The 22,689-nt window shown below is 39.5% G+C and overlaps 2 protein-coding genes and 1 long non-coding RNA gene across 6 annotated transcripts in view; 1 reads left to right on the plus strand and 2 right to left on the minus strand.

Moving 5' to 3' along the window:
- The window catches only part of PIP5K1B (phosphatidylinositol-4-phosphate 5-kinase type 1 beta), a 385,124-nt gene that overhangs the window by 299,736 nt on the left and 62,699 nt on the right, over window positions 1-22,689 (minus strand). The window lies entirely within an intron of this gene.
- On the minus strand, window positions 2,870-6,503 carry PABIR1 (PP2A Aalpha (PPP2R1A) and B55A (PPP2R2A) interacting phosphatase regulator 1). Its single transcript, XM_036928412.2, has one exon. It carries the CDS (start codon window positions 6,377-6,379, stop codon window positions 5,522-5,524), a length of 858 nt encoding a protein of 285 aa, XP_036784307.1. The 5' UTR covers window positions 6,380-6,503; the 3' UTR covers window positions 2,870-5,521.
- On the plus strand, window positions 6,631-22,206 carry LOC130682983 (uncharacterized). Its single transcript, XR_008996509.1, has 3 exons — window positions 6,631-6,812; window positions 18,159-18,305; window positions 19,545-22,206. It is a non-coding gene; the product is annotated as an uncharacterized LOC130682983 (long non-coding RNA).

Raw genomic sequence — 22,689 nt, forward strand, 5'->3', positions numbered from 1 at the left:
GGTTTTCTTACCTCGTAAATGGGAATAATGATAGCACCTACCTCTGCAGGCTGGTATGAGGATTAAATAAACTCATACACACAAAGCACTGACAATTGTATCTAGGCCCATATTGAGTGCTCAATAAATATTAGTGCTAATTATTATTAGCATTGGCAATGGCTTGTGTTATTAGGCCATCTCTTGTTTTCCCGCTGGGGAAGGCAAACGGTCTTGAAGGCATCAAAATCCTGTGAAAATCTTGGCTGCCAATCAATGACAGCCTATTTCACGGAGAGAGATCACTGAAAAGACTGCTCAAGATTTCTCAGATCCAGAACCAGAGAGTGGTAATTACAGAGTGATCAGTTTCTGACCTGTAAAATGATGAGAAACTTATTAGGGCAATCACCTAAAACAGAAAGATAAGGCTTGTTCTGCATTTTCAGAGCTGCACTTGAATTCAATGGTGGAAGCTATAGAGGGAAATGTCTGCTCAGTGTAAGACTCTCCAACATGGAAAACAATCGAGCTCACCTGAGCACTCAACCAAAAGGACAGGCTGCCTTGAAGGGTAGAGTATACTGAGTGTGAAAGTAAGGGTTTCATCAGTCAAGGATGAGATGCCTTAGCAATTCCATGGTGATCAACAATGACAACCACCACTCGCAGTCCAATGATAATGACAGCCGACACCTCTAATGAAACTGTCCAGTGTTGCTGTAAGGACTTCATATATACTGACCTGCTTAATCCCTGCCACAGCCACCTGGTTCCACAGTCTGAGTTCTTAACCACTACAATAATGCTATGTCCCAGTTTTAGAATCCTGAGCAAGTTATTTAACCTCTCTGTGCCTCCATTTATTCATTTATAAAATGGGGATAATAATAGCACTTATCTCAGATGGTAGTGATAAAGATGAAATGAAATGACACATTTATTTAGTACCTAGAACAATGCCAGATACATAGCAAGTACTTTATATACATAAGTTTTAATATAAGGGTCATTTCATCTCTTAAGAAAATGTTTTGCTTGGATGACAAGTTAGGGAAGCCATAAAGAACTGTTTTGGCTACAGCTGTTCACTGACTCAAAAAATTTTTTTAATCAAGTAAGTAGAGTGCCGATTTAACAAAATTAGCCATGAAAAATATGGGCAAAACTGCTAAAGTGAGAGTTCCAGCGAAATCACATTCTCTGTATACTTTGTCATGGCTGACTGGAAGACCTTGAAAAATGTGGCCTGGCCCATCACCCACTGCTGACTTCTCTTACCAGCCTCAAGGCCTTGGCCAATCATTCAACTACATTTTCTGCACAGTCCTTAATTACTTCGCACACTGGACTTTACCTACTATCAACGTAACCAATTCCTAAACCTAGGTCAATCCAATCCAGTTCTTTTGCACCTGCCATCCTACTGAAACCTGGCATCCAGTGTGGCCTAATAAACCTCACTCACTCTCAAAATCACGCCTTTACAGATTTCCATTGAGGCAATGTTAAATCTTTATTTCACTCAAGCCTCCAAACTGACTTCTGCCCTGCCTTCAATTTTCCTAGCCTTCTCAATAATTGGAGAATAGAAGCAATCAGGTACAGATCTTTCTACTTTTCATATTCCTTCCTCCACACCCCTAAACTCCTGATATAGGAAACCAATTCAACATTTTCTTAGCCTTTTCACTGTCCTTCCTGTTTCAAAGGGAAAAAAAGAAAAGCTTCCTGACCTCCTCTCCCCACGGCCGACTCCTTCTATTCTCGGATGCCACCCAGGAAATGTAGGTTACAGCATCTTCTTTGGTTTGTTCTTGCAACTGTTCTTATCTCCCACCTCTCTTGGATCTTCAGACTTTTCCTACTTAACCATAAACATGTCCATGGGATAAAATATTCTCAATCCTATTTTCCTCTGAGTCCTACTTTGATGGGTATGTAACTGGCCTGAGCTAATTAATGTGAACCACTAGAAGGTAACTTGATACAGGTTACTCTTGATTATAATCACTTTTTAAAGTATGCTTACAAGTTCTGACATCCAGCAGCCACAGGTTTTGCGATCATTGTTTTTCAACTTACACTGTGTTTTTAACAAACATTAAAAGGAAAATATACTGCAGAGGTTTGTCATATATGACAAATGGTACTTTAAATGCTGGTATGTGCTTTGGGACTTCCAGCACAAACTTTATAGACTAGTAATATAGTATTAGTAACACTAATATCTTTAAATTTTGTCTTTTGAAAGATAATTCTTACATGAGCTTAGTCCTTACATTCTACTGTATGATCGACTTATAAACAATATGATAATGTAAATTGTCTATAAAACCTCTTGGAGCCTCACAGGATTTAAAAGTTACCACCCATATAGAAAAATAAGCTCACAGAAGCAAAGATTTCACTAGTCTTCATGGAAAAGGATTTGGCAAAAGAACCTAAAATAGGAGAGACTGTGCTGTATTTAACAAGAAGCAAGCAAGCCAGTGAGGGTGAGGCACAGAAAACAAGGGAGTGGGGGAGGGAGAGACAAGGGCCAGATCCCACAGGGCTTCCTAGGACAGGAATAATACATTTTGGCATACCATAAGAACAGAAGCAAATGAAAAGCTATAAGCTGGGAGAGGGAAGGATCAAATTTTCAATTTTAAAAGGATTACTCTATTTGTTGTATGGAGAATAAATGGGTAGCCGCCCACAGTGTGATGGGGACAACTGGGAATTAGGAGGCTACTTCAGAAGCCTAAGAGGGAAATGATGGCAGCTGGATCAGGGTGGCAGTAGAGATGAAAATGAGTAGATAGATTCTGGACGATAAAATCAGTAAGACTGGGTGAATGATTAGCTACAGGGGAAAGAAAGGAAGAGAGATGTCAATGACACATTGGTTTCCTGAATTTATATACATATATACATGGGAATGCAAAGTAAAACATCTTGTTACAATATATACCAAATTAGTAACAGATATTACCCATGGGAATGAATTTTACATAGTAAAAGGCAGACTTTCACTTTTCACTGTATAGATATCTGCATTATTTGAATATTTTTATAACCAGCACGTATACATTATTTCATAGCTAAATTTACATGCAATAAAAAAAAGCATTTGCTTGGATGAAAAGGATAGGAATGGCATTTTAGGAAGAAGGAACAATCTACTCAAACATACAAACACAAGACAGTACATGGCATATTTAAAGAATATCAAGCAGCCTAGCGTTTGCAGAGGAGGAGGAAGAATGTGTATTAAGATAGAATGAGCAGAGGATTAACACAGTTTTAGAGTATGGCCAGTTCATGAAGGACTTTATTATACATTAAGCTAAAGAAAGCATTCCCTGTATTGTAAAAAAATGGGGAAAGCACATAAAGTTCTTAAGCAGAAGGGTGAAAACAATGAAGTTTACATTTTAGAAAGATCACATTAAAGGCAATATGAAGACTGGGCCAAAAGGAGGGGAAGAAAATAGACTGGGAGATCACTTAGGCTGGATAACTCAGGGTCAACAGAGATACAGATTTGAGATTCTTTTCAGAAGTAGACAGGACTTAGTGATTAAGTTGGATGTGACAGATAGGGAAAGGGGAAAATCAAAGATGCTTCCCCTGGTTTCTGGTTGAGAAAATTAGATAGTGATGACATCAATTTAGGTAATTCAAGAACAGGTTCGATGAGAAGATAATTAATTATGTTTTGGAGATACTGAGGTGAAGTACCTCTGGAAGCAGTAAGTTGTATATACAGGTTTGAATTTGAGGAATAAGGAAAGAACTGGAGTACATGAACACTATTGTTCAGAATAGAGAATTTTAAGCCTATGGACGACACAATTTTACCCTTGATAGAATTTCACTGAATTCTTGAGGCAACTGTTAAAGTTGACCAGTTCCATTTATTCTCATAGTTATAAAAATTCCACATAAGATTAAAGTCTCTGTAGGCAAAAACTTAAAAAAGTAGGCCGGAGCTTTTGTCTTGGTCTTGATTTCAGTCTTTTATATTTTTCCCCTTCCCCTTTTGTCTGCCATTCTTCTATCTATCCATAGCTATCAATCTACTTAGTAAAGGAAGATGTAAGAGGCATAATAAGGAAGCATAACATAAAAAAACAATTATTAAATATTTTCATATTTTGTCTTAGTTGTAAAAGGCAAAGAACATTTTACAATTCTACCTTTAACAAATTCTAAGTTAAATAATGATTTACCTATGTGACTCTCCACTGATTTTCTCTTGCAAGCCACTGACCCTTAATTAGCTGACATCCCCAAGGCAGTCAACTCCAGCTATAGCTTTAACCACAGAGGTTCCTGAAATAATTACACACAGCCCTGTTGCTGCTTGCTGTCAGAAATCCAAGTCACACTGTACCTTTGTCTAACTGATGATGCCCTAGTTTGGTGGGAGGCAGAGAGGAAGGACCTGTTGGCAAGGAAACAGTTACTTCCTTCCTGAGCCAGGGAAAACCAGGAAGGTGACAGATGAGCACAGCAGAAAAGCAGCCAAAAGCTGCTCTGGCTCCTCACTGGCAAGGATTCTCACTGAGGCACGAATGGATTTTAAAGCATATCAATGACTGAGAGAGTTTTATCTGCCTGGTGTTCTGCCAAAGTTCAACAAGGCTTCCCACACATTTTCTACATTTGAAAAACTTTTAAGTTTGCATTGGTACAAAGAACCTGGCCTCAGCCTATGTATAGTGGGCTAAGACTGCAAGGCACTGTCCCATTTCACTTTAGGATTGACCCAAGAGAATGCACTTTCTGGTTAAAAAATTTTTTCTTTTTTAAATTTTCTATATAGTAGCTATATACTTATTAGAGTGTAAGTACAACTATTAGAACTATTACAATTTCATTAAAAATGTTTTTCTTAAATGTTTACTTCTATATATTTAATTTTAAAAGATTTGTTGCAAATGTTTATATTTTGTTCTTTTGTCATTCCCCCTCCCATCCACTTCTGTACCCAGAAATTTAAATATCCAAGGATTCCTGGGTAAAACAGACAACCACTGGATTGATATAACTAACATTTTAAAAAATAGCTGTAAATAGGCAAGTCATTGTTCTTTATCAAATAAAATTAGGAATCACTGAAAATAACTAAAAATTAGTGTGGGTATGAAGTATGGAATTTTAAAACATCAGTTTACTATGTTGATTAATTCAACATTTGTATCTGCATCAGAACTTAATAATCCCATAAATAAATAGAGCTCTCAATTATTTAAAAAAAATCAAGGGTTAACATATGTATTTAGACATATTAGCAGCATAAAGATGTATGCTTCAACACACTTATTGGAAAAACGTCTGAAAATATTACTACACTGAATTCAAGGACATCCGCACAAACCTGACATAAAAGTTCTCTAAAACAAAACATTTCAGGAAATTCCAAAAAAGGAAAAGGGTCATATAGGAAATAGCCTCAAATTAATCGACAAAGTTCAGTGCCTGTTCCAACTGATTTCTCTCCATTGCAAAAAAAAAAAAAAATACCGAGTCTCAGGATGGGTGGGTGAAATCACTTAGATGAAAGTTCATCTACTGGAATAAACGGAGAGGCCACTTGGGCAGGCGACACAGGAGAGTCGGTGGTAGTGCTGACTTTCGCTGGTGAGTTACAGGAAGATCCGGCACTGCTGCTGTTTCCATCAAGGGTATCAGAAGATACACACACACCAGGATCTGACAGCTGTGCAACATCAGAAGAAAGCATGTTGGTGATGCCCTGGAAAAATCTCTTTGGCTGATACTCAGTTTCCATTTCACATTTTCTTTTCAGTGGTCCGAGAACACTTGGTCTAATGCAATTGATGGGACTCTGGCTTCTCCGGGTAGTAAATCGGGTCGTTGGGCTTGGAATAGGGCTTGGAGGCAATCCATTGCTACTCACAAAACTTTGTAAGGATGGCGAAAAACACTGCTTCCCAATTCCCCGGGTGGGTGATGGTGCTGGTGACACCGGAATGAAATCGATGCGCTTCGGGGAGGCGGATTTCTCCACATCGTTGTCACTCAAGCTGAAACTTTCCTCCCAGGAGTGGCTTATCTGCATTGCGTTCTGCACCTCGCGTTCGTGGACCGTCTCTCTGTTGATCAAGTCCATGCCCTCCTCCTGTTTGATCTGGTGCAATCGGCTGCTGTGCATGCGGACGGGGGAGGCCGGTAGCAGCAGGCCGTGGCGGTTCGGGAACGTTGTGCTGTTCCGCCTGGCGCTCGGCGCCTCGGCCTGGAACACCGGCGAAGTGTCACTGAGGCCGTGGATCAGGGGGGCGCTGTTAGACCTCCTGAGGCCCCCGCCGCCGCCGCCGCCCTCCGCCGGGCTCCCACCCGTACCCGGTGGCAGCTCCAAGTCTAGCTCCATCTTCTCCTGGGCCATGTCGGGGGCAGGGAGGCGGGGGCGGTGCTCAGAGACCGAGGACTCCCATTCCCTGCAGCCCAGGGCCAGGGTCGCCGCCGCCGCCAATCTGTCAGCGGACTCGTCTCTTTGCGCATGCGTACCCCTTCGCGCAGGCGCCCTGAGATCTCTCTCTTCGCGGCGCCTGCCTAACGCATAATAGCTGCGCCGCACCGCTAGAGGGAGGGGCGAGGAGTGGTTGGGTGGCTGGTCTGTAGGTTCCTTCCGCAAATAGCTATTGAGCACAAGCTCACGTTAATGAGGTTGCCATATTCAGGAATGTATATGTGTAAGAGTTCTGGAAGAGAGGCCCACGGTGAAATGGGGCCGTATGATGGAGAGTGAGGCTTGGCCTAACCAGGGAGGGCTTCCCCGAGGAGGAGACAATCAACTAAAATGCAAAGCGGCAAAGTGGGTACGTGTAGAACTGTCCAGAAGGCGGGAATCTAGGGCTACCAGCCAGGTAGCAGGCGGGGTGCAGTGTGTGGTCTGGGGTGCAGAGTGAGGGCTGGCGAGATGTGAGGTGATGGACAAGGGCAGTGTCTGGTCTTTATCCTGAGAACATTGAAAACTGAAGGTTTTCAAGCTTGGGTTTACAAGCGACTGAAAAACATGTCGGCTGCAGTCTGGAGAATAGATTATTGGGAGATAAGAACCTACAAGTAAAAGAACAGAGGAGGCAATCCTCTAAACCACAGAGAGTAGTAATTTGCACTGAATTGGTGCTATGAGAGGAGGTGGAAAAATGGTAAGTTTGAGAACTAGTTGAGGGAAAATACCAACCTGAAATTGTTATCATTATTTACAGTCGTACTTCCAGCTCAAGCATGTATGTTCAATAATGTTCATTCAGTATGACGGATTAAATGAAGGTGCTCACACTTCCAAAATAAAACCACAATACTTGGCTCAGGTAATACAATCTTTGATATCTCAAAAAACAGGTTTGTATTAATTCATGTAGTCAAGTTTCTTCTGCATACCTACTATGTGCCAGGCATTGTGCTAGGAAATGATACTTAATATGAGGACATTTAATTTCTACTGGGGGGAAATGAAATAAATAAGCAAGCTATTTTCAGAGAGCTGAAGCCTTAGGAAAAAATAAAATGGGTGGTGTGAAAGAGCACTGTCAACAGAAGGGAGGGACAATTAGCGCTGAGATCTAAATGACAAGCAACAGCAAGTCATGTTGATATCTGGGGATGAATATTCCAAGCACAAATAATAGTAAGTGTTAAGGCCCAAGGCAGACGTGAGTTTAGTGAGATAGCAGGAAAAGAAGAGGCTGAAGCATAAGGAGAGTGGTATGGGGGGGTAGAGGGAGGGAAAGGGGTCTGGATCTCATTCTAGGTATAATGAAAAGCCACTGGGAAGTTCTAAGCAGGAAACAGATACTATTTAGTTTAGGTTTTACATATCACTTTGGCTCCGTGGAAAGCAGGCTGAAAGAGTGCAAGAGTGGAGGCATAAAGACAGATTAGGAACCCCTGGCAACAGTACAGACAAGACTATTGGCTAAGGTTGTAACAGTGGGAAGTAGGGGATCAGGATCTGTTTTGGAAGTAGAGTCAGTAGGATTTACAGAAGGTTAGATTTAGGTGGTGACAGAAATAGATCACTGAAAGGCAACTCATGGGCTTTTTACATAAACTGGGTAGATGGTAGTATCATTTACTTAGATAAGGAAGAAGTACATTTAGAAGAAATGAGCAGTTCTATTGTGGTTTATTTGAGTTGGAGGTGGCTATTAGAGTCCATGTGGCTATTTAAAATGAAAGAAAACTGTGATTTTTGTTCATCCCCCTCTTTTTTGCAGTTGAAGAACGTAAGATTCAGAGAAGCTGAGTGACATAATTCAGCATCACACAGCTTGTTTGGTTGTGGGAACCAGTACTAGAATTCAGGTATCTAGGTTCCTACCCCATGTCTCTTTCTACTGTATCTCAACTCAGACTGCTTTTAATTTGAAATCCTTGTAAAATATAGGTCCTTATGATAAAATAATGTTGATTATTCATGCCTATATATAGAAACTGATTTAAGCTTTCCAAGTGCTAGGCACTATTCAAAGTGCTTCACATATAGAACCTCATTTACTCCTCACACCAAGCCTGTGAGGTAGGCATTACTGTCTTCACCTTGCAGGAGAAACTGAGATGTGAGATTAAGGAATATCCCCAGGATGACAGGAAGTCACAGGACCTGGGCTTTCTGACTGCAGAGCCTGGGCACAAATGTTGCCTCCTGCAAGTGCAATGATGACATTTTGTGGGAGAAACCACTTACGGATTGCCAGCAGCTTTGTGAAGGCCACAGTGTTTGTGACAGGATTTGAAAACAGGCATGATTTTAATAGAGAGATGGCATTTTACATAGAAGTGGCAGCATGATAATAGTGAATTGGCTAACACATGAAGTATATGGAGAAGAATAGTAATGGGGAAAAAGTTGGACATGGAAGTTGGAGTGAGAGAATTGGAGCTGTAAATGCTAGGCAGAAGTACTTGTATTTAACATATGAGGCACCAGGGATCCATTAAAGGTTTTTGACAAGAGGAATGACAAAATAACATCTGTACTTTAGGACCAGCCAGGCAGATCAGGGATGGAGTGAAGTAGAAAAATAGAAAGTGGGAAAAAACCAACATTTTCTGAATTGTTACTACCTGCCAGGCACTTTAAAAACTCCATTGTCCCACTTAATTGTCACTGCAATACTATAAATAAATACTGTTAGGCTCATTTTACACAGTGACAATTGAGATTCAAAGGGCCCTATAGCTATGTGGAAGAACAAAGACCTCAACCAATCTGAATCAAGGTTTCTCAAAACCTATATTCTTTATGCTGCATTTCCCATGCATTAGAGAAGGAGAATCTGATGGTTAACTCTGAAAGGGAAATCTAAACTAAACTTGGGAATGACAGGAAGGAAAAAGACATGGATTTGAGAGATAGCAAAGTAACAACAGAACCTGACTGGCAGATGTACAGAGGATGAAGAGAGAAGAGTCACAGATGACTGAAGTTTAACATGAGCAGCTGAAAAAATGGTACCAGATTATCAAATAAAAACAGGGAAGAGAGGAGGAAGAGCTTCCAGAAGAAAATTAGTATTAAACAGAAAAAGTGTTAACTACAGAATTAAGTTTATAATATCCATAGCACATTGCTGACATACATAAATTACTACTACTTTATTACTACTCATAATAAAGTATATTTGAGGTGGCTCAAATGTGCCTACCTTGCCAGAATTGTTCATCTGTGTCTGGATAAACACAATTATTATCTTTACTAACAAAACACAGAGATAGTGATAGGTCTACAAAATCAAACACCTATGTCATTTGGTTCTTGCCTGAGCACACCTATTAGAGATCTTCACTAGTTTCTTTGTCTCAACAGTTAATTTTTCACCCAATGTTCAATGCAGTCCTTAAAAAAAGATTTAGTAGTCACTTCTCTGTTTAAAACCCTCCAGTAGATTCCCAGTAGAGAAAAAACTGAGGTCATTATAATGTTCTATAGTGCCCTATCTGATCTGGGTGCTTGCTGTCCCTCTGACCCCACCTCCAACTATTCTCACGCTCACTGCCTGCCCTCCAATATGTTATGGATATTATAAAGTTAATTTAGAGGTCTTCTTACTGTCCTGCAACCCATCAGCATACTCCCCCCTCAGTTAGCTTACTCTTCTTCCACTGGATGTCTACACTGACCTAGCCCTTCAGGTCTCTGCACAGATGTCATTGACTAAGAGACTTTCCCTGCTCTTCCCTTATAAAAAGAAACAGCAACACCAAGCCTACGCTCACTCCCATACATCTTACCCTTTTTTTTATTGTTCTCTAGAGCACCAAATACCATAGATGTATGTGTAGTGTTCTTACCTCTTATGCTTGAGAAGGTCAGTTCCAACAGAGCAAGGCTTTTGCTTTGTTCCTTGCTGTATGCCTAGTATCTACAACAGGGCCAAGTACATAGCACCAGTAAGTAGTTGTTGAATATCTGGGTGAATGAATAAGAAGACTAGTGTAGCTTTGTCCAAAAGTTAAAAAACTCTATTTGAAAATTGAGCCTAACAGGCTTTTCTAGACTGATTTTGAGTATTCCATATTGTGACCATATTTTTTTGAAATATTGAGAACATTATTATTAGTTATAGTGCCCTCCAGCCCACACAGATAGAATACTTGAATTAACCATTATGAGAACAAAAAACTGAAGCTCCAAGTTTCCATTCCTTTCCAATCATATGCTGGCACGTGATAGAATTTAAATGCTCAGTGCTGAATATTCTAAGCAGTCTTTAATACAGTTAGTTACTGTTTCCTCTCAAAGGAATAAAGGATAAATGAAAGCAAACAGCAGCCATAAAATGCAATTCAGCCTCTTGCAAATGAATAATGCCAGAGGCAGAATTTCAGGAGATTGTCCCTGAGTCAATTAATCCTTCTGGTTTCACTGTGGGTATGAATTAAATACCACTCTGAGACAGGTGATATTCTTGTCCCCTCCTAAATTATAAAATCAGACATCAATAGATGAACTTTACTGTGATAGTATACTTTTTAATCTAATAGCTTCCTTTTAATTCCTGGGGACAGTTTTTCACTGTTAAGCCCCCAAAACATATGGCAAGGCAAATATCCACCTCTGACTCCATACTGAATGAATATGTACACACATAATTTGAGAGTGACAAGCAAACATCTCCACATCCCACATTAATGAGCATCACCAACTCAGAAAAAAGACTGCAGAGGAAAACTACTTTCAAAGTCTAGAAACTGGCGTGTTAATTGGTACAAACACTTAGGAAAAACATTTGGCATTATCTACCAAAACGAAATATATGTATGCTCTGTGACTGAGCAACTCCACTGGGTATGTATCTTCAATATAATAATAATAATATATATATAATATATAGTTGGTCATTCTGATAACCAAAATATATTTCTGAGATATATTTGGTCTTCACCCAGAGTTCCTGAAAACACTTCAGAGCCATAAAGGTTAAATGGATATCTTGTTATTAATGAAGGTGACTTTTGGATCTCCCCCAGCATGGCGGCCTGGGGGCTGGTTGCCAAGAAGACCAACTATATGAATAGTGGTTTAGAACATTCATTTCCCCCACCCCCACTCCCTCCCCGCCACAACCTCCAAGGAGGGCTGATGGTTGGCTCAGCCAATGGTCAGTGACTTAGTCAGTCATGACTTTGTAATGAAGCCTCTATAAAAACCCAAAAGAAAGATTTTGGGCCCCTTTTTCCTCTTTTTTCTGAGAGCTCCCAGTCTTGGGTAATCAGAATGCTTTCACATGCCACCGAGCCAGGCCCCAGGCGTCAGGCACCATAAGGACAGAAACTCCTTTGTTTGGGACCTCACCCTATTTATCTCTTCCTCTGGCTATTGCTTCATATCCTTTATTCATATCCTAAATGTCCATAAACAGATAAAAGATAAACTTTAATACACTGATAAACACATCTTCCCCTGAATTCTGTGAGCTGCTCTAGCAAATTAATCGTACCTAGGGAATTGTTGGGATGTCCAATCTGTAGCCAGTTGGTCAGAAGCACAGGCAACAGCCAGGGCTTGCAATTGGTATTTGAATTGGGAGGTGGGGGAAGTCTTGTAGGACAAAACCCTAACCTGTATAATCTGATGCTATCTTGGGTCATGTCAGAATTGCTTGGCATTGTGGGGGGGTTCAACCCCCATGTTGGAAACAGGGGCCAGCAAGCCTATAGAATACACAAGAGAAAAGTATGCTATTGTTTGTTAAAAGGCATGTGCATGAATGTTTCTTGCATTATTATTTGTAATACCTCCAAAATGGAAACAACCCAAATATCCATAAACAGTTGAATGGGTAAATGAAGTATACAATGGAATGAATTCTTTACTCAACAACATGTATGAGTTACAGTATAAAAATGAATAAATCAAACACAAAAGAGAACATACTCTATGATTCCATTTTCATGATGTTCAAGAATAGCCAAAAATCAACTGATGATAGTAGAAATCAAAATATTGGTTACCCTTGGATCTACTGACTGGTTGGGCACAAGGAAATGTTCCAAATCCTGATCTGGATGCAGCTGTAAACACATGTAAAAATTTATTAAAGTAAATGCTTGAAACTTATACACTTCGCTGTATATGAAGTTAGACCTCAAAATATTACTGATACAGAGAAGAATGGGAACTTGGAATGTAAATGGAGGACAGAATAGAAGAATGTACCTCAATTGGAAGGAAGATAATTTTGTTCAAATACTAACCATTAGTCTAACTCTAAACTGGAATGCTAAGCTTCCAAATCTCTCTGACACACAATAGTTAGCAGTGGAAGAAGAGCTAGCTGGCCTTAACAGAATAAAGAATAGAGAAAGAAACGTGCACACACACACACCCCTAAGGGACCTTTCAATGGGGCTTTAAACATCAATAGACTCCACCAGCCTCATATCAACACTGGATACTTGCCTAAAGCCAGCTGTGGATCACCAACGACCAGGATCTCCTTGGTCCTGTTCCCACAGTGCCCTCAAAGTTAGTTACCTCTAAGATTACATGAAAGAGGAAATGAAGCGCATTTTATAGCCTTTCACTTTCTCAACTGCATTCATTGTGTATTCTGTTCAAAGTCAGCTCTGTCCTCCTAGCATAACTCATGAAAGGGAAGAGAGTTAAAACAACATTAAAGGAACTCAGCAGGGGCTATTATTACACATGGGAAGAATGAGCATTTTGTTTAAGGACACTATTTTGGCCACAAGGCCAGTCACTGTACAATTACTGTGAGCCCACTAAATGCAGACGCTGTCTGTAGTATTTACCATAGTAAATACCCATGATATTTAAGGTTAATCTAATCCTGAAACCCAGCAAGGATTAGAAAACCAAAGCAGAAGTTTACTAACAGGCTCATGACCCCTCTCACTTTTCATTTTTGATAACAGTTAAAAGCCATCACACCACTTACAGGGAGCCACACACATCATTTCGAGGAAGTGAAAAGGTAGAAAGAGGCCTCAAAGGCACTGACAGAAGCAGCTCACAGCCTAGGCCCTCAGCAAAGTTCAAGTCACAAATTATGTGAACTGCAGTTACTTTGTTCAATTTTTTCAAGGGAGGGTATCAGGGAAGACATTAAAAATAGTCATCTAGTCCCCACTCTACTGCCTTAAGTCACTCAAATAGAGTAGAAAAATGAGCCGGCATCATTTATTTCTCACTGATTTTATACATTTTAGGCAGTGTGCATTTTTTGGTGCCTTCTCTTTGGCATCAAACTTCTAGGCCATAAACCAAAGTTATGATTGATATCCCCTTCTCTGGCTCTATCCTTCTCCCTGCCTATCTGCTGTTTCCCTTGAAGGATTAATCCACCTGGCAAGAAAGAAAACAAATCTGATGGCTTTATGGATAATGTATAAAGTTAACTTTAACACACTGCAAAGCTGCAAATCTAGTTGGAATTATATACTTGGGCCTTCTAGTTGGGTGTTTGGGAGACATCTATAAGGATTAATTTATCAGTATACAGCAGGACTATAACAAAAATGTACCAAACCAAGAGTCAGAGTATCATAGTTCCAGCACTGTGACCTTGGACAAGTTTCTCAACCTGTCTGGGCTTCACTTTTCTCATTTATGAAGTGGGGACACACCTCTACAAAGATCAAATGATATGATGTCCTTAATAGGCCTTACAAATATTAAAGGCCCCATAAGAACAGGTTTCTCTCTATTAAAACACTCAGTGCCATGATCACAAAATGATCTTTCCCACTTTCTCTCTACTCTCCTCAACGGTCTCACTTTGTTTTCTCACTTTCAGTTTGATACTATGGAAGAATCTCTTCATCTTTTCCCTGAGACCATAGTAATTTTTAGAGACATGTATTTCCTGTAGTCTAAAAAGTACATATTGAAAGGTTCATATGCAGTGAGGTAGTTTCTAAGGAGAAAAAAGACAACATTTCTAAGAGCTTTATACTCTGAGTCTGAGAAGAGATGGCCCCCATGGGGGTAAGAGGCCATCAGTAACTAAAAACGTGACTGGATCAGTGAATACCATTCCCTGCAGCCAGCCATTTGTTAATCCCCGACAGCAGCAGATACCCTTCTGGTTGTGCTGAACTTTTCAATTAGGACTAATCTCAGAGGCTTATTCTTATTTATTCATTTTAAACCCTGTTTTGACTTACTGCTGTCATGCTACAGTCCATCCTGGCATATACTAAACCACACAGGGACACGCATTTGGCTCTGCCTGACAAACAAATGAACCAGCCTCTTTCAGAGAAAATAAGAAGAGTAAAGGCAAAGAAACTGGAAAAAGATTTAAGGAATTGCAATAGTTACCATTCCTCAAGAATGGTCTCCCTCTCCATGTAGGTGACATCTGTGGGATGTTTTGGGGAGTAGGTCCAATGTGCCAAAAAGGTTTGAAGCTGCCATCCCAGACCTAAAGATTTATAAACTACATGCTTTAGAGAACTTTTTTGGCTTTAGAAAGTGACTGCTGCATGGCCAAGGGTCAGCTAACCTCTAAGGTACTTGAAGATAGCAAGGTTTATCACTGAGAAAGAGGGCAGTTGCAGACTTGTTCTTCTCTTTCCATCTACTTGAAGTGAACTATGACAAGTGTACACAATGAGAGTATTAAGTGCAGGAGAAATCGAATTCCTGCTATCTTACAAGAGCTAATTTGTAAACTGAACACAACTGTGGTTTAGTATCCATATACCTTTTTCACCTGCAGCTCAATCTGTTGGTAGGAAATAAAGTTTTACCACCCCTGGAGTTTAGCCATCTTAAAGTTTCCACTTAGGAAGTGGTACAGATCTTTTCTCTTTGCTCTCCTTTTGAAAACTGAAAGTCTAAGATAGTGGACTTCTTCAGCCCTTATAACTAAGGCATTTTTCACCAATGTTTTCATCATTATCATCATCACACGAGAGTAATCTCCATTCACTGAGGACACGTGTGCCAGGTACCCTTCTAAGTTCTACATATTAACTTTCTAATAAAAAGAATTTTAACTTTCTAATCCCTACACCACCTCTAACATCATTATCATCACTTTATAGATGAGGGAAAGGAGCAACAGAGATGTTAGCTAAGTTGCTGGAGGTGTGTCGGGGTCTGGGGGTTGCTGTTGAGGTCTTGGGGCAACATGAAGAGCAAAGGAGGAGGCAGGAGTTGTCATGGAGGGTGCTTAAAAGAAGCCACTTTATTTTACATAAAGCTGTACTTTTTATACTGCTACAGTGCTAATTCATGGTTACATAAATATTGAAGACATGCATGCATGTGGCCTTCATGGCCAGGTGTCTGGCCTTTAAGGCCCTTATCTAGCTCCTTACTTATGGGTACAACATGCTGTGTTTTCAAGGCTTTTCAAGGCCAGACATATCTGGGGTGGAGCAGTGGACAGCTGTCCTTATAGAACAGTAGGGAAAGTTGGTGGGGGGTGCCTTCCCTACAAGGTGATATGCCAGTTAAGGAGCAGAGGAATTGCAGCTCGGGGGCAGGCTCTTAATCAGCAGCCCTACTGCCTCTCAAGAACTACACTTGGATTCCTCAGTGGCCATGTTCCTGGTGCTCCTGGTTATCTCTGAAGAATGTTGGTGGATTTCACATGTACAGGATAACCATTCTGCTTAGCAGAAAGACAGATGAGGGGTCCATGTCACTGCATGGGCTTAAGATACCAGCAAGGTTACAAAATTAAGCAATGAGTAAATGCCCTATTTGTCCCAAAGCAGTCATAAAAACTAATGCAAAGGATTAGAATCACAGAATGTCAGATCTGAAAGGGGCTTTAGAATTCACCCACACTAACTTTTATCAACAAGGAAACTGAGGTTCAGATAAAGCCGATGATTTCTTCAAGGTCAAAATAGCATCAGTGACAGTCAGGATGCTTTATTGAATTTGGGGGGACTGCATTGTTCTATTTGTTTGCTGGTTTCTCCTTTCACTTTAAACTCTTTCTCTGAAAAACTGTATCCACTTCCAAGGTTTTAACTATGACTAATATGCTGATGCTTCCCAAGTATATATCCCTAGACAGGCCTGACCTATCTCTAGACTGTAATATAGAATTACCTACTAGACATTTCCACAGTATGTTCCACAGTCCTTCAAACTTGCCATGGCCAAACTAACTTCTCACTGCCCCAAACCTTCTACTCTTGAGAATGAATTAACACAAGGATCGCTCCAGATAACTAAGACAAAACTCAATGTACTCTAGATCACTCCTCTTCTTCATGTCTGTCATCGCTAAATCTCTAGTTTTACCTGCTCAGCATAGGACATTCTTCTCTTCCTTTCCACCTCTATTTCTTTAGTGTTCTGTCTCTGTCTCCACGTCCCTTCCCCACCCCAATTACTGCAGTAACTTCAATCAAGTCTTGCACATGTTAGGATGGCTCCAAACCCACACAGTGTGCATAAATGCTGCCAGAGTGAGTTTTCTGAAATGATCTCATCAAGATATACCACCTTCCTCTTGCTAAAATTCTTTCGTTGATGCTTACTGTATGGCATGAAAGCAGGCAGGCAGGCAGGATACAGAGGAAAGCCGACTGAAAAGCAGCAGGCAGGAAGGAGGGAGAGAGGAAGGGCTAACCCTAGTATCTCCCCAGATTTCCCTAGAGCTTTATTCCTTTTATGTGAGAAGTGTTACAATACAGTATTTTAGAACTCTGGCTCTGAAGTCAGAGAACCTGGGTTTAAATCTTGCCTGGAACTAATGCATGTATGACCCTGGGGTTCAAGTCACTTAGCCTCAAAGAGACTCAGTTTTCTCATCTGAGAAATGAGGATTATTAGTCCCTCTATCAAACGATCTCTGTAGACATTAACTGAGGCAATATGCATGAAGCTCTTAGAACACAGCCAGACGTGAGATTTCCTAAAACAGACCCTGGAACCAAAACTAGTACATCTTACTGAACTAGACTGTGTCTCACTTCTCTTTCCTGGGCACCAATCACCCAACCAGAGAGTCATCCAATTTTTATCGAGTGCCAGAACTATAAGCAGTTCAATTTGAAGATTGAACAAATACTGGTAACAAAGCTTCTCTGCTAGAACCCTGAGATTTCAAATTCCTTCATGCCGCAAAACACATACTCAAAATCTTTTATGAGTAAGGCTTTGTAGAGGGTATTATAAAGATGAAACAGACGCCAGGGAAGTTGAGAGTCCAGGAAGGAGGTAAGCTGCACATTATTAACTATAATACAGGCTATATCTTGTGTCCTCAGCCTTTAGTGAGCATCAGGATCATCTGTGGAATTTTTAAAACCAAATGCAACAGAGCTCCAATATAGAGATTCCCACTCAATAGGCCTGGGGCAGGGTATTGGCATTTTTATTAAAAAAAAAAAAATTCTCCAAGTAAATCTAAGTACTTCAAAAGTTGGAAATCACTGGGGTAAAAAGCATTCCACTATTCATATGTACATTCAAGTACTAAGAGATTAAAGGTGGGGAGGCTGCCTCCAGCTGAGGGAAGAGCAAGGTCACTGAAGAATCCTTGATAAAAGCTCCCCAAGAGCTTTCATTTTAACCTGCCTGAGAGTTTGTTTTTCTGTTATCTGTAGGCATAGGTATTTCTTATTCTCTATTAATAGATATTAATAAATATCTATTAATATTTTCAATTATAATATATATTAATGTCAATTAATATTTTCCATTATTCCTGTTTTGATCCAAGGAGGTCAGAACCTCAGCAACATGGCCAAAGGCCGGGAAAGGGGGAGAAGAGCACCCTTCCTGAGGAGCCCAGCAGCCGGCCCTTCCCCAGGGAGGGCAGTAGCTGAAATGAAGTTGGAAGATTTGCCAAAGGCTGGCACGTGGACAGGTGAGGTACTGCAAGAAGCAGTGATTTAAAGTGACAGTAGCACATTTCATTGCCTAAGAGTGAGCAGAAAACTTCCTAAGTTTCACACTCAAGCAAGAGTAGATCTTTCCCCTTTAAATAAACTTAGGGGAAAATAAAGAGGAGTTCCAATTACACCCCCAAGTGCTGCTTGTTACACACAGGTCAAATGGGGTAGAAATACTGAAGAATAGAAGGACTGTGGGGATTTTTTAGTTTCTGGGAGATACCTGGTGATCTTGGAGGGAGGACTCCAGCAGAGGCATAGAGAGAGAAGAAAACCATCAGGTGGAAGGAGCCGCCCCAGAAGTAGATGGTAAGAAACTGGAGGAAGCCAGAGAGAGTTTGGGCTTGGAAAAATTATGATGATTCAAATTGAGAAAACATTTTTCAAGTACTGACTGGGTGCTGGGTACTTTCACATAGACTGAGAGGAAGGCAAGCAATGAAATGTCATCCACAGAGGGTCATGAGAAGCTTCTAAAAGACAGGATTTTCTTAAACTTGTCTTTTTCTTGTGAAGTGTCTAATGGTAAGATAAATACTGATGATACAAAAGAAAAGATAACTGAGACAAAAAGCCGTGCAGTGGATTGAGGAGATGCTGGCAACTGTAATGGGTTGTAAATATTTAGAGTCTATAAAATAACCTTTAGCTTTACATTAGTCAAATCTGGGTAAATTACCTTGTTCTTTTCTTCATAAATAATAGCCAGTTACAGTGTCAGGGTGCTGCTTATATTTAATCTGCTCCATCAATGACAACAAAAACTTCTACCTTTTTTCAGCAAAAATGAAGGGAAAATGCAATTACTACCACTGCTTCTCAAATACCAACCTGAGCCGGCAGCCAGACACAATATAATCCAGGGAAATAAGACCCACAGCATAAGTGGTAAAGACAGCCTGACCCATTTTTCTTACTTGTTTTTGTTTATGGAATATGTACAATCTAAAGGCTTGATTAATCTTAATGATGTGTCCAAGAACACAAAGATTACCCTGAGCTAAAATGAAATCTGTGCAGGATGCAGAGTTCAGAATGTACTGAGGAAGGTATGGACAATGGGCAGGTCCCCACAAAGATGGGCCCTCCATTTTTTAATTTAAAAAAATAACTTTTCAACTTTAAAAATGAGATGGGGGGATTAGGAGTATATTTAATAAGAAGAAAATATTTTATGATTTGTTCAAATGCTTCTTCTATCACTTTTCCCACAGGGTGACCAGTCAGCTCCTATAGAAGCTACCTTACAATTAAAGCCTAGAAAGTGTGCCCAGTATCTCTTCAGTTATTATCAACACCAGGGATCCCAAGTACACTGCTTCCAAGGGCAGACGGACAGATGGAGTGACAGCACTGAGAGAAAGAGCACTGCCCCAGCAGACTGGAGAGCCCGCAGCCCCTGCTCAGTTCCAGCAGACTACTGCCCTGCAAAAAAGGGTGTCATTCTTTGTTGGAGCTTCTAATTTTTCAAGAGAGGTTGAAAATCCAGATTTTTTAATTGTCGACTCTTGCAACTTAAAGGTGTTGTCAAAAAATAAAATAAAAAGCTAACAGTGAGTGGGTCTTGGTCAAAAGGTTATAAACAGCCAGCTTAGGCTCTGAGGCATAAGCTCATGATCTCTGAAACCCCATTCTTTTATTTCTTTCCTTTACACCCTGGGCCCTCCTTGCCTAGCACTGTCATTCCTCTTCTCCTTCTGTAGAGTCTTTGGTCATTTTTATTTATACTCCACCCGTGTCTTGGGCCTGGAGTAGGTCTCGTGCATATGGATGATGGGGATGGCTTTGAAACCTCTCCTCGTGGTTGAGGATGACGTACACAGCCAGTTTTCCCCTTTCTTCCCACCTCTATCCCCACCAGCCCTGTTATAATAGCCACATCTTTCTTCTCTTGTTGTTTCTAATAATTTTTCAGTTGCTTCTCTACTTTCTAGGTATGCACTTCAAGTATCTACAATAAGTTTACAGCTTGCACTCTGATGTTTATATCTATTACTTCTCTTATCTCCCCGCTGATATTTCTGAGTCAGGTTTATAATTTCAGTGGAAGTGAACATTCTTATCCCACATTTGATTTAAATGAGGATTCTTCTTATGTTTCACAAAATATGCAGGCATGAGGCTACATATTTAAAATAGAAGAACAAAAGTAACTAATTCTACTTATTTGAATTGTACTGTTTTAACTTTTTTCTTTTTCATCAGGAATGTGTGTCATACATTTTGTTACCACAGACTGCTTTTATATAGTCTTTTAAAAGTTGTTTACAGACATAATTTTGAGATAAAATACACCCATATAAAGGATATAGTTCAATGAGTTTTGACAAATGTGTAAGTCATTTAATCTCCGATGTAACCAATATATTATTGAATTTTGAATTTTAGCAAAGCGCTTTTGCACCTATTAAGATGACCATACAGATTTTTCTTTTTTGCTCTGATATGGAGACTAGCTTCTCCAATACTGAACCAAGCTCATATTCCTGTGATGTATCCCACTTGATCATGGCATGTATTTAATGTACTGCTAGAGTCTATTTGATGGTATTTTATTGAAAGGTTTTGCATCAATATTCATAAGCAAGACTGATCTGCAGCGCATGCGCGAGCTTACACGTGCACATATGCTATCTTCATAAAGTTCCAGGATGAATATCATTTTGGCATCTTAAATAAACTTGAAAGTTTGCCTTTCACTCTATGCTTAGAGACAGTCGAAATAGTATTGTGACCATTCATCCAGGTTTACATGGACAGTTCTAGTTTACACTGTCCCAATTAAAGCCCCTTCCAATAAATTATATGGTCACCCTCCTTAATAATATCAATGTCTTTGAATGTTGGAGAAATTTACTAAAGCCATCTGGGGCATGCACTTAGAGTTTAGAGAGCACCTTTTAGTAACTTTAATTTCTTCCATGGTTACTGACTTAGGCTCTCTCTCCTGGGAGCCATTTTGATAAAGTAAAATCTCCCAGAAATACCACCCACTTCATCTAGCTCCACAGAATTTCACATAGCACTGCCTCACAGTATTTTTCGGTTATTTCTCCTTCTTTGTCTCTAACTTCGTTGATTTTGACTTTCCAGGTAATAAAATAGTGTTAATTGCACAAAATTAAAAAAATAAAGATACATAGAAAGAAAAGGTTGAAAATTACCCATAATCTCATTACCCAGATATAGTTATATTGACATTGTTATGTAAACATTTCAGACTTTTAGCTACGTACCTTCTTACCTACACACACACAATGTTTATTAACCTGCCTTTTCCATGTTAGATAATATGAATGTCTTTCCCTCTATTAATAAGTACAGATTTACATCTTCAATTGCAATGGCTGTGAAATTTCATCATTATAGCATGACTTTCTTAAATTCCTATAGGGGATAGGGAGATAAGATAACTTTTGTAAACTATTTTTAACAATGCTGCATTACACCATTTAACATCTTTGCATGTTCATTCATTTATATTTGTAGGACAGATCGTTAAAAAAAGTACTAGTCAAAGGTAGATATATTTAAAAATGATTCTTTGCTTAAAAATTTTTTTTATTTCTTTTAAAAAATCAGCAAAGGAAATCAGCAAAGAACAAAAGATTTCCTGTAATCCATTATCCACCAAGTTCTAGTGTACATTTTTTATTTTTCACCATAAATGAGACCATATTATACATACTAGCTTATAACTCACCGTATTACACCATCTATTTCCTTCACAGCATCATTCCATATAGTTGTAAGGTAGTCATGGATAAGAGAACCAGTTTGATTACTGACTGGTGGAAATTTGAAGTTTCCCATTTTTGCTATTATAAGCAATGCTACAATGAACACTGTTGTCTTTATTTTTTTGCCCCACTGTTCACTCGTTTCCTTAGGCTATATTCCCAGAGGTGGAACCACTAGATCAGAGGATATGTACTTCAAGGCTTCTGATGAACACATCACCCTTGGAAAAGTCTACATCAATTGACATTCCCAACAGACTCTTGAGTGCTTGTTCTCCACACCCACCTCAACCGCAGTAATACTGATCTTCTTAGACTTAAATAAATGTGGCACTTAGACTTAAATAATTTTAAATAAAATTATTATTTAAAAAAAATAAAATTTTGCATTTTGAAAATTATTAACTGGACGTTTCTTTTTCATGTTCTTTTTGGCCCTTCACAATGTTAGCAAGTCATTTTATATGATCTATTATCCATCTATAAACAAAATAGTCATAATAAATTATATTTATATCTTAAAATCTTAGGTTCTATTTTGCTGGAGAATTAAAAAAAAGAGAGAAGAAAAACATGCCTTGCATTTTAGAAATAGCTCGGGTGCTCTTGTTGGAATTTT

This window comes from Manis pentadactyla, chromosome 3 (genome assembly GCF_030020395.1).
Source record: "Manis pentadactyla isolate mManPen7 chromosome 3, mManPen7.hap1, whole genome shotgun sequence".
Taxonomy (NCBI): domain Eukaryota; kingdom Metazoa; phylum Chordata; class Mammalia; order Pholidota; family Manidae; genus Manis; species Manis pentadactyla.

What these genes read in the sequence shown, in the direction of transcription:
- PABIR1 (XM_036928412.2), bottom strand. Translation starts at nt 6,379, where the DNA reads ATGGCCCAGGAGAAGATGGAGCTAGACTTGGAGCTGCCACCGGGTACG.